General features: G+C 43.7%; 1 protein-coding gene across 2 annotated transcripts; it reads left to right on the top strand.

Moving 5' to 3' along the window:
* Positions 1 to 1284: 1284 nt before the first annotated feature.
* LOC139559958 (carbonic anhydrase-related protein-like) lies at positions 1285 to 15094 on the top strand. 2 transcript variants are annotated; one of them, XM_071376441.1, is made up of 10 exons: positions 1336 to 1532; positions 1771 to 1791; positions 3614 to 3805; positions 4094 to 4218; positions 4982 to 5077; positions 5868 to 5930; positions 6537 to 6585; positions 6683 to 6795; positions 12967 to 13156; positions 14809 to 15094. In XM_071376441.1, the coding sequence occupies exons 1-9, from the start codon at positions 1460 to 1462 to the stop codon at positions 13099 to 13101; spliced, it is 867 nt and encodes a 288-aa protein (XP_071232542.1). In that variant the 5' UTR covers positions 1336 to 1459; the 3' UTR covers positions 13102 to 13156; positions 14809 to 15094. The 2 variants fall into 2 exon arrangements, with proteins under 2 accessions (XP_071232543.1, XP_071232542.1); XM_071376442.1 differs by lacking the exon at positions 1771 to 1791 and having other exon boundaries at positions 1285 to 1532.
* Positions 15095 to 15297: the final 203 nt, after the last annotated feature.

Here is a 15297-nt window from a genome sequence, read left to right on the forward strand (position 1 = left end):
CACAATTGGCATAGCATCATCCGGGTTAGGGAGGGTTTGGCCGGTAGGGATATCCTTGTCTCATCGCGCTCCAGCGAATCCTGTGGCGGGCCGGGCGCAGTGCGCGCTAACCAAGGGGGCCAGTTACACGGTGTTTCCTCCGACACATTGGTGCGGCTGGCTTCCGGGTTGGAGGCGCGCTGTGTTAAGAAGCAGTGCGGCTTGGTTGGGTTGTGCTTCGGAGGACGCATGGCTTTCGACCTTCGTCTCTCCCGAGCCCGTACGGGAGTTGTAGCGATGAGACAAGATAGTAATTACTAGCGATTGGATACCACGAAAATTGGGGAGAAAATGGGATAAATATTATAATTTTTTATTAAAAAATTAAAATATAAAAGCCTAGCCAGTAAAGGACTTCCACAGGAATCTGCACGTGTAATATGTGACAACAATTTTACATAAACCTATTTTTCAAGAATAGTGTTAATCTGTTCTCTTTGCACAAACAGATAGAATTTTTTTCCCCGGAAATCTCTGAGGAAACACAAATCTGGACAAACGGATCACATTCTAATATTGAAATGCTGACTCAATTTCTTCACCTCAAAAACATCAGGATCATAATATCTATTCCTAACAGTGACCCCTCTGAAAAGCTCTCCACTTCTCTTCCCCGTCTCCCTCTCCCTCTCTTTTTGTTGTTGTTGGTATTGATCCCCATTAGCTGTTGCGAAAGCTGCAGCTACTATTCCTGGGGTCCATACAGAACATGAAACATGACATAATACAGAACATTAATAGACAAGAATAACTCAAGGACAGAACTACATACATTTAAAAATGGCACACAGCCTACATATCTAGGTCAAATAGGGGTGAGGTGTTGCTTTATCTGTTTTTTCAAACCAGGTTTAAAAAAACAGCAATATGAGATGGAAGGGAGTTCCATGCAATAATGGCTCTATATAATACTGTACGCTTTCTTGAATGTGTTCTGGATTTGCGGACTATGAAAAGACTCTTGTTGGCATGTCTGGTGAGGTAAGTGTGTGTGTCACACTTACCCCACCACACACACACACACACACACACACACACACACACACACACACACACACACACACACACACACACACACACACAGATCTTCCTCTCCTTACACCACAGTGAATTGCTGAGCTGTTTATAAGGTGCTCCACTTTGACAGGGACTTGACTCATCCAATGCAAGCTTTCGCTGTCTGTGTGGGGCGGGGACTCTGTGGGCTGCTAGTGCTGAAAGAGAGTTTTGAAACTTACCTAGAGTGTCTGTTGATGGGAGAGTCTACACTGCAGCCGAGAGAGAGATAGAGAGAGACTTTCACTCTCTCCTATTAGATGGACTGAGCAGGAAGAAAGAAAACGGATAAAATCAAAAGCCAAAGACTTTGACTTAAAATCAAAGCAAGTGTGTTCAGTAAAAAGACTTGTTCCATACTGCCATGGCAGACAGCATGATTGAGGAGTCTGACTACTACCCTGGGAAGGATGATCTGGACTGGGGATATCAGGAAGGTAAGGGCTTTGGAGGTTTTTAGTAAACACTTGTGTACCGAACACTTGTTTCCTTTTTTCTCACAAAACATAACTTTCTTTACCATTTAGGCACTAAACAATGCATTGATATGGAAATTCTTTCTTCTCAGATATAAACAGAAAAAATAGCCATCTCTTCTCTCTCCCTCTCTCGTTCTCTATTCTCTCTTTCCCCCTCTTTCGTTCTCTCTTCTCTCTCTCTCTGTCACACATACAGTAGGTAAAGAACCCAAAGAAGGTAGGCTATTTTGATCAACGCACTTCTTATTGGGGTAACTTGATCATGCAAATGATGTATAGAGCTGAACTTGAGATTCTGGAGTCACACCCATGATTAAGTATTCTAAGAGAGTAGTGGTCTAGCTACCATGCTTTTATGGTTCTGGGCTTTTAAGAACTCTTGTCCAGGGCACCATTGTGTGCATTGTCTCAAAATGCCTCTGGGCTCTTGGAGGGTAATTGTCAAGGTTTCCAGTAGCTGGAAAAAAACAAGAGAGCTTTTATAACCAAAGTCAAGAGCTAAACTTTTAGTAACTAATGTTGTTATTGGTGTTGACTTGAAATAAAAAGAATCTGGTTGGTAGGGGATAAAGTCATCCATACACTGAAAGAGAAGAGAGGACTTGTCTGTAGCGCTAACTAACTTAGCCTCATAAGCCAATGACTGTTTCCGCACATTCTTTTTATTCTGTTTTTCACACTGTGTATTCATATATTCACACAGCTCATTCTAATATATCTACTACTCTACATTGCATTTTGTTACACTGTTTATTCACACGGTGTATTTATATACTGGATTCTTGACATGGCTCACTGTCATTTATCTACCTCTGTACATTTCATTCTTACCCACTGGGCACACACTGGTTGAATCAACGTGGTTTCCACGTCATTTCAATGAAATTTCGTTGAACCAACGTGGTATAGATGTTGAATTGACGTCTGTGCCCAGTGAGTAGTATATATTTTTGTATACGCATAGATTGCATTTGGATTACTGATAGTGTTGTTTGGCTTGTTAACTGGATTTGATGTGTGACATTTGTGATTTCTTGTTCTAGTTTTTGATTATTATTTGTGTACTTGTTTGACATTTTACTGCATTGTAAGGAACGAGTAACAAACAATTCGCTGCACCGCTATAACATCTGCTCAACTGTGTACGTGACCAATAAAGTTTGATTTTGTGCTCGGGGCTCTCTCTGCGATTCCAAGCAATGGTTTCATCATCTTAATTACAACTCTAAATGTGTGTGTGAGGTCAGACATTTCAGAGTGGGAGTGACTTTGTCCAGTTTATGTCCCATCTGGGGACTAGAGACAGAGATATATACTCTAGGTGGGTGTGTCCCTGACAGATTGAGTTATCTAAAATCTGATATGACAAATTGAGTTTTGCACTCTCTCTGCGCTTACAGCCAAGTGATAAATAACTTTGAAATAATTCAGGGCATGCTATGGAAAGAGCAGAGACCTAAGACCGCTAGCTAACAGAATGTTCTTACAAAGTATGAAAAGAAGTGACAATGAGAAGGAGAAGATTGACAATGTGACAATGAGAAGTACTCTTTGTGAAAGATTGAAGGAGGGGGTATGACGAAATATGAAAAAGAGAGGAAGATAGTGTCAGTGAGGTATAGACAGAGAGGAAGAGGATCAAGTAAAAAGAGAGAAAGTGTGAGCGGTGTTAAGAGAGAAGCGCAAGAACATCCTTGTGTCCCTCTGGTGAGGGTTATTCCTGGTACAGACTCCCCAAGTGCTCAGTTCAGTGACACTCAGGGATTGGTGTACTCTTAGCCCAGTTTAGCTTCAGTGTGTGTGTTTGTGCGTGTGTGTGTGCGTGCGTACACATTTGTGTGTCCTCAGACATACTTTGTTTATGCTTCTTGTGTATTCAAAGGCTGGATTTACACTCCACCAGACATACTCCGTCACCACTTTGTGACTTCACCACACACCATAGAGGTCTCAGTGCAAGCCAGAGGTTGTAACCTCACTGAGGTTACACTAAGGAGAGCATTTGGTGGAGTTTAAGTCTAAGTTGTGTGGGTTTTCAGGTGTAGAGTGGGGTTTGCTGTTCCCTGATGCGAATGGGGAGTACCAGTCCCCGATCAACCTGAACTCCCGGGAGGCCCGTTATGACCCTTCTCTCCTGGACGTGGGGCTCACGCCCAATTATGTGGTGTGTCGGGACTGTGAGGTCATCAACGATGGACACACCGCACGTATCATTCTGAGGTCCAAATCAGGTGAAAGTTGATATTACATTACCACAGTATCATCAAAACAATGAATGGGTTAACTGTACCTGAACACTCCACTAGACTGGGGATCTTGCATACACCTTTTCAATGAGCTCATATTAGCCGTAATAACTGAACGTTGAGTCAATGACTGTGTGCTGCGTGTGATACACACTTAGAGAAATCAGAGTTGCACCAGAATTCAGACCTACATTCAAAAACCCCAGGTAATTTAATGTGGTCTTCATTTCGTGTGTCTGCTCTCCCATGACACTCTGGGTTTCCTGTCTGCAGTGGTAACTGGTGGCCCATTGCCAAGTGACCACGAGTATGAGCTGCATGAGGTGCGCTTCCACTGGGGCAAGGAGAACCAGCGGGGGTCAGAACACACCGTCAACTTTAAGGCCTTCCCCATGGAGGTATGAGTCTCAGCCAAACACACACACACACACACACACACACACACACACACACACACACACACACACACACACACACACACACACACACACACACACACACACACACACACACACACACACACAGTCTACTTCAAGGCCATGACCATGGATGTTTGTCTCAGTTAGAGGCCACTGTCACAGAACTCAGACAGAGGGAGTTGGTATGTTATTTTCACATAAAACAAGGTTATTTCAGGTCAGGGCTTTTGTAACGGAGTCCTGTATGGCTCAGTTAGTAGAGCAGGGTTGTAATTCCTTGGGCCACCTATACACAAAAATGTATGCACAAATGACTAAGTTGCTTTGGATAAAGCATCTGCTAAATGGCATATATTATTATTATTATTATTATTATTATACAGTATATTAGCTCATTACTATGTTTCATGTATTTACAAATCACTGAGACCATTGATGTAAACAAGCGTTTGAAAGGCCCTAAAGAAGCTATGCCGCTGGTGCTTTGGCTTTATAAGCTTCCTTCTCTATCACAGGTGCTTGGTACTCTATTTCAAATTGAAGAGTGCACTTACGTCCCATACACCTGCTCTGTCTCGGCCCTGTCTTCTACAGCCTCATTCTGCCTATGATCTTTCTGTCTGTCTGTCTGTCTGTCTCTTTCTTTCTCTGAATATTATATGTGGTTGATCTCTTTTGTGATCAACTTCCCTATAATATGATACAATATAAACATGATACAATAAGTGTGCTTCCCCCCCAGCTCCATCTGATCCACTGGAACACAACGCTGTTCAACAGTGTGGAAGAAGCCCTGGCGAAGAAGAACGGAGTTCTCATCATCGCTCTGTTTGTGCAGGTATTGATTGGTTCACTCTGTAGTGATATGAGTCCTCTCTTCTCATGGTTAGTATGGTTAGAGACTTGTCAACTTGGTACTGTAATTTATATCATATCATATATTCATATGAGCTTTGACACTAAAGTCAACATATGTCCACTTGTTTTTGAATTGGACTGAGAAAACCCCCAACATTCAAATAACCACAATAACATTTTATTGACGTGTGCTGGCTTGAGGCTTACTGTTTACCTAAACGTATAAAACCGTCTGTTTTAAGTGAACCCATCACTTTGTCCTTCCTGGTTTTGAAAGCTCCAAGAGTTTCCCCGCCCACCACCACATCCTGGCAGGACTCACGTCAGCAGCCCCATGTTAAGACCTGTTAACGTCACAACATAATGCTTATATGTTAGGACAGTGATATTCGAACTCGGTGTCGCAAAAACTGCAGTGGGGTCGCCAAATTATTAATATTATTTAAATATTTTTTTCTTTTTTAGGAAGAGTACAAATTATTGTATGGGACGTTTTTGAGAAAGAATTTCAAAAATGTAATTGGTTTATTTTCATTTTGATAAGAGATTAAAATGTAATGAATTAAAAATCGAAATGGATGGATTTTTAATTAAGGTTGTGTTGGGGTGGGGTGGGGTGGGGTCTTGAAAAAAATGCTAAAACAAATGGGGTCCCCAGAAATTCTGGCAGAATAAAAGGGTCCCTGCTGAAAATGTTTGAATACCACTGTGTTAGGACCCTCTTTCCTTAACTCTTTTTGACTCAATGCCCTTGACGTTGTTTCCTTCAGATAGGGAAGGAGCATCTTGGGTTGAAGGCCATAACAGAAGTGCTGCAGGACCTACAATACAAGGTAAGACGTTGCTGTCCATTTTGTTGTCCAAGTTATATTGTTATGGCGATGATGTTATGGTTATGAGTTTTCATGGTGATGAGAGGGAAGATGTTATGATAAATTACTGATATGACCTAAGGGTGTAGAAGCCAAATGCTTAACTGAGAGATAGAGGAAGACATACAGAACATAGACATTGAAATTAGGGTCCGTGCTATCAGGGTCCTTGGGACGTCCCTACTCCAATGAAGTTGACATTTAAAAGGGTTAAAGTGATGGTTAAGGTTAGGGTAAGGGTAGGAGTTCAAGTCCCAAGACGTCCCTACCCTAAATAGCATTAACCATCAAATTAGGCAGTTAACAGACAAATCAGCAGAGCTGCAACGGTTGGAGCATGCAGCAATTTATTAATTTATTGATTTTTCAATGAAACCTGATGCAATTAATGCTCCAGATTGATTTGAGACCATGTGAAACATTTAAGATTAGACAGGAGAAATGTTGATGCAGAATGTGAAGGAAGAGGTCCAGTAGTACAGATGACATGGTGGCTAAATGAAGAGTACATTACAAATGAAGCAAAACAACCAATATTCTTTGTTTTATTTTGACTTATCTATACAGGGGAAGACCAAAATAATACCGTGCTTCAACCCCAACACACTACTTCCTGGTGAGTCCTTCATCTAATTGTGTATAATTCCTGCTTCCATGTATGGTGTGACACAGTATTAGATGAAGTTATGGTATGTGTTTGTTGCTCCCTCCAGACCCTCTCCTGAGAGACTACTGGATGTATGAGGGCTCCCTGACCACACCTCCATGTAGTGAGAACGTCACCTGGATCCTGTACCGCTACCCACTCACTATCTCACAGTTGCAGGTAGGCCATCTGACACAATGGCCTGGTTCAAGCAATTACATCAGCAGTTGTCACACTTAAATCTTTTGTCTTGCCAATTCACCCTCTTCATACACAATCAATGTCTCAATTGTCTCAAAGCTTAAAAATCCTTATTTAACCTGTGTCCTCCCCTTCATCTACACTGATTGAAGTGTATGTAACAAGTGACATCAATAAGGGATCATAATGTTTTGTACACTGTGTACTGCCGACGTGATCGCCCGATGTGGTCAACAACAGGCTATTCTGTTACGATGTCGACGAAGAACCATCTACCAGCCCCGGCCCACTAGCTTTTCTGAACGCTGTGTCCCCTGCTCGCTTAGCGTAGTAGTGACAACCGAACGGCACCCTGACTCACCTATTGCTGCTCTTTTGACCCTATGATCACTCGGATACACAGCTGATGCCCCCTGGACTGTTTCAATAACATGGTACCTCATTTTGTTTACCTGTCAGCCCCAGCCTCGAACTCAGGTCTTGTATGTACCTAACTGACCCGCTCTGCCCATTCATCGCCATTTACCCTTTGTTGTCTTAGCTCTCCTGATCAACACCTGTGATTGCTTTATGCCTCTCTCTAATGTCAGTATGCCTTGTCTACTGCTGTCTTGGCTAGTTCTTATTGTTTTATTTCACTGTACAGCCGTCAGTCCCGCTCAACATGTCTTAGATAGCTCTTTTGTCGCACCCAGACTTCACCTGGCTTAACTGGTGCCTCCAGAGACTAAACCTCTCTCATCGTCACTCAACACCTAGGTTTACCTCCACTGTACTCACATCTTACCATACCATTGTCTGTACATTATGCCCTGAATCTATTCTACCATGCCCAGAAATCTGCTCCTTTTATTCTCTGTTCCCAACGCACTAGATGACCAATTCTTACAGCCTTTAGCCATACCCTTATCCTACTCCTCCTCTGTTCCTCTGGTGATGTAGAGGTTAACCCAGGCCCTGTAGCCCCTAGTTCCACTCCTATTCCCCAGGCGCTCTCATTTGTTGACTTCTGTAACCGTAAAAGCCTTGGTTTCATGCATGTTAACATTAGAAGCCTACTCCCTAAGTTTGTTTTATTCACTGCTTTAGCACACTCCGCCAACCCTGATGTCTTAGCCGTGTCTGAAATCCTGGCTTAGGAAGGCCACCAAAAATTCTGTAATTTACATCCCCAACTACAACATTTTCCGCCAAGATAGAACTGCCAAAGGGGGTGGAGTTGCAATCTACTGCAGAGATAGCCTGCAGAGTTCTGCCATGCTATCCAGGTCTGTGCCCAAACAGTTCAAGCTTTTACTTTTAAAAATCCACCTTTCCAGAAACAAGTCTTTCACTGTTGCCGCTTGTTATAGACCCCCCCTCAGCCCCCAGCTGTGCCCTGGACACCATATGTGAATTAATTGCCCCCCATTTATCTTCAGAGTTCGTACTGTTAGGTGACCTAAACTGGGATATGCTTAACACCCCGGCCGTCCTACAATCTAAGCTAGATGCCCTCAATCTCACACAAACTATCAAGGAACCTACCAGGTACAACCCTAAATCCGTAAACACGCACACCCTCATAGATATCATCCTGACCAACCTGCCCTCCAAATACACCTCTGCTGTCTTCAACCAGGATCTCAGCGATCACTGCCTCATTGCCTGCGTCCGTAATTGGGTCCGCGGTCAAACGACCACCCCTCATCAATGTCAAACACTCCCTAAAACACTTCAGCGAGCAGGCCTTTCTAATCGACCTGGCCCGGGTATCCTGGAAGGATATTGACCTCATTCCGTCAGTAGAGGATGCTTGGTTATTCTTTAAAAGTGCTTTCCTCACCATCTTAAATAAGCATGCCCCATTCAAAAAATGTAGAACTAAGAACAGATATATCCCTTGGTTCACTCCAGACTTGACTGCCCTTGACCAGCACAAAAACATCCTGTGGTGTACTGCATTAGCATCGAATAGCCCCGCGATATACAACTTTTCAGGGAAGTTAGGAACCAATATACACAGGCAGTTAGGAAAGCAAAGGCTAGCTTTTTCAAACTGAAATTTGCATCCTGTAGCACTAACTCCAAAAAGTTCTGGGACACTAAAGTCCATGGAGAATAAGAGCACATCCTCCCAGCTGGGAAACACTGTCACCACCGATAAGTCTACAATAATCGCTAATTTCAATAAGCATTTTTCTATGGCTGGCCATGCTTTCCAGCTGGCTACCCCTACCCCGGTCAACAGCTTTGCGCCCCCCACATCAACTTGCTGTTCTGAAAGAGCTGCAAAACCTGGACCTCTACAAATCAGCTGGGCTAGACAATCTGGACCCTCTCTTTCTAAAATTATCCACCGAAACTGTTGCAACCTCTATTACTAGCCTGTTCAACCTCTCTTTCGTATCGTCTGAGATCCCTAAAGATTGGAAAGCTGCCACAGTCATCCCCCTCTTCAAAGGGGGAGACACTCTAGACCCAAACTATTACAGACCTATATCTATCCTACCGTCTTTCTAAAGTCTTTGAAAGCCAAGTTAACAAACACATCACCGACCATTTCGAATCCCACCGTACCTTCTCCGCTATGCAATCTGGTTTCCGAGCTGGTCATGGGTGCACCTCAGCCACGCTCAAGGTGCTAAACGATATCATAAGCACCATCGATAAAAGACAATACTGTGCAGCCTTCTTCATCGACCTGGCCAAGGCTTTCGACGCTGTCAATCACCACATTCTTATCGGCAGACTCAACTGCCTTGGTTTCTCAAATGACTGCCTCACCTGGTTCACCAACTACTTCTCAGATAGAGTTCAGTGTGTCAAATCGGAGGGCCTGTTGTCCGGACCTCTGGCAGTCTCTATGGGGGTGCCACAGGGTTAAATTCTCTGTATACATCAATGATGTCGCTCTTGCTGCTGGTGATTCTCTGATCCACCTCTACGCAGACGACACCATTCTGTATACTTCTGGCCCTTCTTTGGACACTGTGTTAACAAACCTCCAGACGAGCTTCAATGCCATACAACTCTCCTTCTGTGCCCTCCAACTGCTCTTAAACGCAAGTAAAACTAAATGCATGCTCTTCAACCGATTGCTGCCCGCACCTGCTCGCCCGTCCAGCATCACTACTCTGGACGGTTCTGACTTAGAATATGTGGACAACTACAAATACCTAGGTGTCTGGTTAGACTGTAAACTCTCCTTCCAGACTCACATTAAGCATCTCCAATCCAAAATGAAATCTAGAATCGGCTTCCTATTTCGCAACAAAGCCTCCTTCACTCATCCTGCCAAACATACCCTTGTAAAACTGACTATCCTACCGATCCTTGATTTCGGCGATGTCATTTACAAAATAGCCTCCAACACTCTATTCAGCAAATTGGATGCAGTCTATCACAGTGCCATCCGGTTTGTCACCAAAGACCCATATACAACCCACCACTGCGACCTGTATGCTCTCGTTGGCTGGCCCTCGCTTCATATTCGTCACCAAACCCACTGGCTCCAGGTCATCTATAAGTCTTTGCTAGGTAAAGCCCCGCCTTATCTCAGCTCACTGGTCACCATAGCAGCACCCACCCATAGCACACGCTCCAGCAGGTATATTTCACTGGTCATCCCCAAACCCAACTCCTCCTTTGGCCACCTTTCCTTCCAGTTCTCTGCTGCCAATGACTGGAACGAATTGCAAAAATCACTCAGCTGGAGTCTTATATCTCCCTCACTAACTTTAAGCATCAACTGTCAGAGCAGCTTACCGATCATTGCACCTTTTCACAGCCTATCTGTAAATAGCCCACCCTACTACCTCATCCCCATATTGTTATTTCTTTTTTTGCTCCTTTGCACCCCAGTATCTCTACTTGCACACTCATATTCTGCACATCTATCACTCCAGTGTTAATGCTAAATTGTAATTATTTCGCCACTATGGCCTATTTAATGCCTTACCTCCCTAATCTTACTACATTTGCACACAGTGTATATAGATTCAATCAATCAATTTTCAATCAATCAATTTTATTTTATATAGCCCTTCGTACATCAGCTAATATCTCGAAGTGCTGTACAGACACCCAGCCTAAAACCCCAAACAGCTAGTAATGCAGGTGTAGAAGCACGGTGGCTAGGAAAAACTCCCTAGAAAGGCCAAAACCTAGGAAGAAACCTAGAGAGGAACCAGGCTATGAGGGGTGGCCAGTCCTCTTCTGGCTGTGCCGGGTGGAGATTATAACAGAACTATGCCAAGATGTTCAAAAATGTTCATAAGTGACAAGCATGGTCAAATAATAATCATGAATAATTTTCAGTTGGCTTTTCATAGCCGATCATCAAGAGTTGAAAAACAACAGGTCTGGGACAGGTGGCGGTTCCATAACCGCAGGCAGAACAGCTGAAACTGGAATAGCAGCAAGGCCAGGCGGACTGGGGACAGCAAGGAGTCACCACGGGCGGCAGTCCCGACGCATGGTCCTAGGGCCCAGGTCCTCCGAGAGAAAGAAAGAGAGAAGGAGAAAATTAGAGAGAGCCAAGATTTTCAAAATTTCCATAAATGACAAGCATGGTCAAATAATAATCAGGAATAAATCTCAGTTGGCTTTTCATAGCCGATCATTAAGAGTTGAAAACAGCAGGTCTGGGACAGGTAGGGGTTCCATAACCGCAGGCAGAACAGTTGAAACTGGAATAGCAGCAAGGCCAGGCGGACTGGGGACAGCAAGGAGTCACCACGGCCGGTAGTCCCGACGTATGGTCCTAGGGCTCAGGTCCTCCGAGAGAAAGAAAGAGAGAAGGAGAAAATTAGAGAGAGCCAAGATTTTCAAAATGTTCATAAATGACAAGCATGGTCAAATAATAATCAGGAATAAATCTCAGTTGGCTTTTCATAGCCGATCATTAAGAGTTGAAAACAGCAGGTCTGGGACAGGTAGGGGTTCCGTAACCGCAGGCAGAACAGTTGAAACTGGAATAGCAGCAAGGCCAGGCGGACTGGGGACAGCAAGGTGTCATCATGCCCGGTAGTCCTGACGTATGGTCCTAGGGCTCAGGTTCTCAGAGAGAAAGAGAGAACGAGAGAATTAGAGAGAGCATACTTAAATTCACACAGGACACTGGATAAGACAGGAGAAGTACTCCAGGTAACCAACTGACCCCAGCCCCCCGACACAAACTACTGCAGCATAAATACTGGAGGCTGAGACAGGAGCGGTCAGGAGACACTGTGGCCCCATCCGAAGAAACCCCCGGACAGGGCCAAATAGGAAGGATATAACCCCACCCACTTTGCCAAAGCACAGCCCCCGCACCACTAGAGGGAAATCCTCAACCACCAACTTACAATCCTGAGACAAGGCCGAGTATAGCCCACAAAGGTCTCCACCACAGCACAAACCAAGGGGGGGCGCCAACCCATTTTTCTATTGTGTTATTGTCACGGCCGTCAAAGGAAGAGGACCAAAGCGCAGCGTGGTGAGCGTACATATTCCTTTTATTAGGTGATGACGCCGACAAAACAATAAACAATACAAAAACAACCGTGAAGCTAAAGGCTATGTGCCACAAACAAAGTTAACTTCCCACAAAGAAAGGATGGAAAAGGGCTACCTAAGTATGGTTCCCAATCAGAGACAATAATAGACAGCTGTCCCTGATTGAGAACCATACCCGGCCAAAACATAGAAATACAAAATCATAGAAAAACAAAACATAGAATGCCCACCCCAAATCACACCCTGACCAAACCAAATAGAGACATAAAAAGGCTCTCTAAGGTCAGGGCGTGACAGTTATTGACTGTACGTTTGTTTATCCCATGTATAACTCTGTGTTGTTTGTGTCACACTGCTTTGCTTTATCTTGGCCAGGTTGCAGTTCTAAATGAGAACTTGTTCTCAACTGGCCTACCTGGTTAAATAAAGGTGAAATAAGAAAATATAGAAAATAACCAGAATAGGGCTCACATGGAAGGAGGAGTTTAAAATAGCCCAGGACAGGCTATGCTACAGTAAAATGCTAATATTTATCCACACCATAATCACTACACAGAACACTTAATTAATCTATCACCACTCATTCCCTTCCATGTAACTTCTCTCTCTTTCTTCCTCCAGTTCCCTAATTTCCCTCATCTCATCACTCTCTTTCTCATCCCTCTCTCCCAGATAGAGGAGTTCAGGAGGCTGAGGTCCCATCTAAAAGGTGCTGAGCTTCCTGAGGGAAACGATGGGATGTTGGGAGACAACTTCCGCCCCACTCAGCCCCTTAGTGACAGGACGGTCCGGGCTGCCTTCCAGTGACACCCCCTCCCCCAGTCCATCCTCCATGGGGAATACCTAGCTACATGTTCCACAGGTAAAGGTCAACAGTTAGACTGTTCTGAGCCCCTCACAACCTCACATATAGTTTCAGGCCCTTAGAAGGTTTGTTTTTAGAAGTTGTGGCCCTCTTTCTTGCGGAGAGGTACTTTTACCAATACAGCCAATAGTTTAGCAGCGGTCATGAGTGGCGTAGCGGTCTAAGGCACTGCATCGCAGTGCTAGAGGCGTCACTACAGACCAGGGTTTGAGCCCATGCTGTATCACAACCAGCCGTGATTGGGAGTCCTATAGGGGGGCGCACAATTGGCCCAGCGTCCAGGTTATGGGAGGGTTTGGCTGGGGTGGACTTTACAAGTAGGCCGTCATTGTAAATACTAATTTGTTCTTAACCTACTTGCCTCATTTAAAAAGGTTAAATAAAAATAAAATATTGATGCATAGCCTAGGTTCTTCCATGACCTGGATTGATGGATAATAATGTATACCACAAAGAACCATGTATCAGGGTCACATTGGCTTGCCCTGGAAGTTATAGTTTAACGGAAATAGGTCAGGTATTTCCCAGAGGTACAATCATAATGGTACCACTAAACACTGGAGCAGTGGCAGAGCTATAGTAATAATGAGCTAACCCAGTTCTCCCACTAATCTAGGACTAGCTGTGTTGTGTGTGGACCGGAGCGATATATCTATTTTAGAGCTAGCATTGGGAACACCTAGGATACTGGCAAATTACTCATTTTGAAAGGAGTGGGTGGATTTGGATGTGCTCAATTGAGGGCACATGGACAAAGTGTGTCTAGACTCACAACTGTATTATGCAAACAGTGAAGAGAAAGAACAGGATTGTATCAGAGAGCCAGATAAACCCATTGTTTGGTAGTTTGACAGTGTAAGTATAAGTATATCAACGTTTCAACTGGGTGGAAAAGGTTGTATAATAGTTGTGAGCTGCTATGTAGCTACAGAGGGAAATGCCAGAGGGACTGTGGAAGAGATAGTGGAGTATTGTCTCTGGTAAGGGATATTTAAGTGGTCATGTGACCTGGCCAGACCTGAGAGGGGCCAGGAAAGGGGGAATAGAGGAAGAAGTAGGAGGGATAGAGGAAGGGGGTTCTGAAGGGACTCCAATTGCATAATTAAGCAATACCTTAAATTACATTGCCAAACCATTCGTAGTTAATTATAAGGGAATAATGCATGTAATTACATTGTAGCATGTTTGTAAATGCAGGTACTGTAGATAAATGGGTCTGCCAAATGTTAGTTCTGTTTACCATGGAAATACAAAAAGGACGGTGGTCAGTACTGCATAATTGCATGTACTTACAAGATATAATTGTAACAATCATATAAAGTGCATAAGTGATTTTATAGGTTATTGCACCAGTAGGTACTCTGGAATAAGGATTATGTGACAAAACGTGTGGCCGAAAACATCACATTTCTAGCTCTGTAACCATCATAGCTCACCCAAAGAAAACAGGATATTAGTTTGTGGATTTAAGAGTGGAAAATATTACATCTTAACATTGCACAATGTCCAACAATTCCAATCCAAAACATGGGACTTATAAAATAACACTTTGCTCTTCTATCTGCCACCTATGTTTCCAAAGTCATAGGGTGACATTATTGCTGGAATGTTCCGACATCTACAAAATATTCCCTTTTTTCTTTTCATAGTGAAACAAGAGGAGGAGATGAAGGAGGGGAGAGGGAGAAACAACCTTGCTGACTCGGCTGGATGGTTGGATGTTATGTTACATTGGATCACTTGGACTGGGAGAGAGCTAACAAAGGCACCATTTTACTCTGTGTTGATGAAGGCAGTGCTGACAGATCAACCGGCTGACTTCACCTGTGACCTGGAACCAATGGAACCAATGGCATTAATAGGTGTCATATATCAGTTTTCAAACAATGTAAAAAAAGATATATATTGAGTTAATAAAGTCGCATACAAACATGGTCTCTTTTTTTCTTTCTTGAGTAAGACAGCTCCAAAATGCAGGTGTTTCAGCCTAGCTCAGTGCTTTCTGTGGAAGGACAGCCAGCGGAAAATAAAGTGTAGGAATTGGTAATCTTCTCTAGTTGCGCTGTGATTGGCTCAGTCTTGTCACTCACGGAGACACTGCGTCACAGCAAAATCTATAGGGAGAGCTAGAAAGTTCA

The sequence above is a fragment of the Salvelinus alpinus genome, chromosome 30, assembly GCF_045679555.1.
Source record: "Salvelinus alpinus chromosome 30, SLU_Salpinus.1, whole genome shotgun sequence".
Lineage (NCBI taxonomy): Eukaryota > Metazoa > Chordata > Actinopteri > Salmoniformes > Salmonidae > Salvelinus > Salvelinus alpinus.

What these genes read in the sequence shown, in the direction of transcription:
- LOC139559958 (XM_071376441.1), top strand. Translation starts at nt 1,460, where the DNA reads ATGGCAGACAGCATGATTGAGGAGTCTGACTACTACCCTGGGAAGGAT. An exon ending in TTAAGGCCTTCCCCATGGAG is followed by an intron (nt 4,219 to 4,981) that starts GTATGAGTCTCA and finishes CTTCCCCCCCAG; the next exon opens with CTCCATCTGATCCACTGGAA. An exon ending in CCCCAACACACTACTTCCTG is followed by an intron (nt 6,586 to 6,682) that starts GTGAGTCCTTCA and finishes TGCTCCCTCCAG; the next exon opens with ACCCTCTCCTGAGAGACTAC.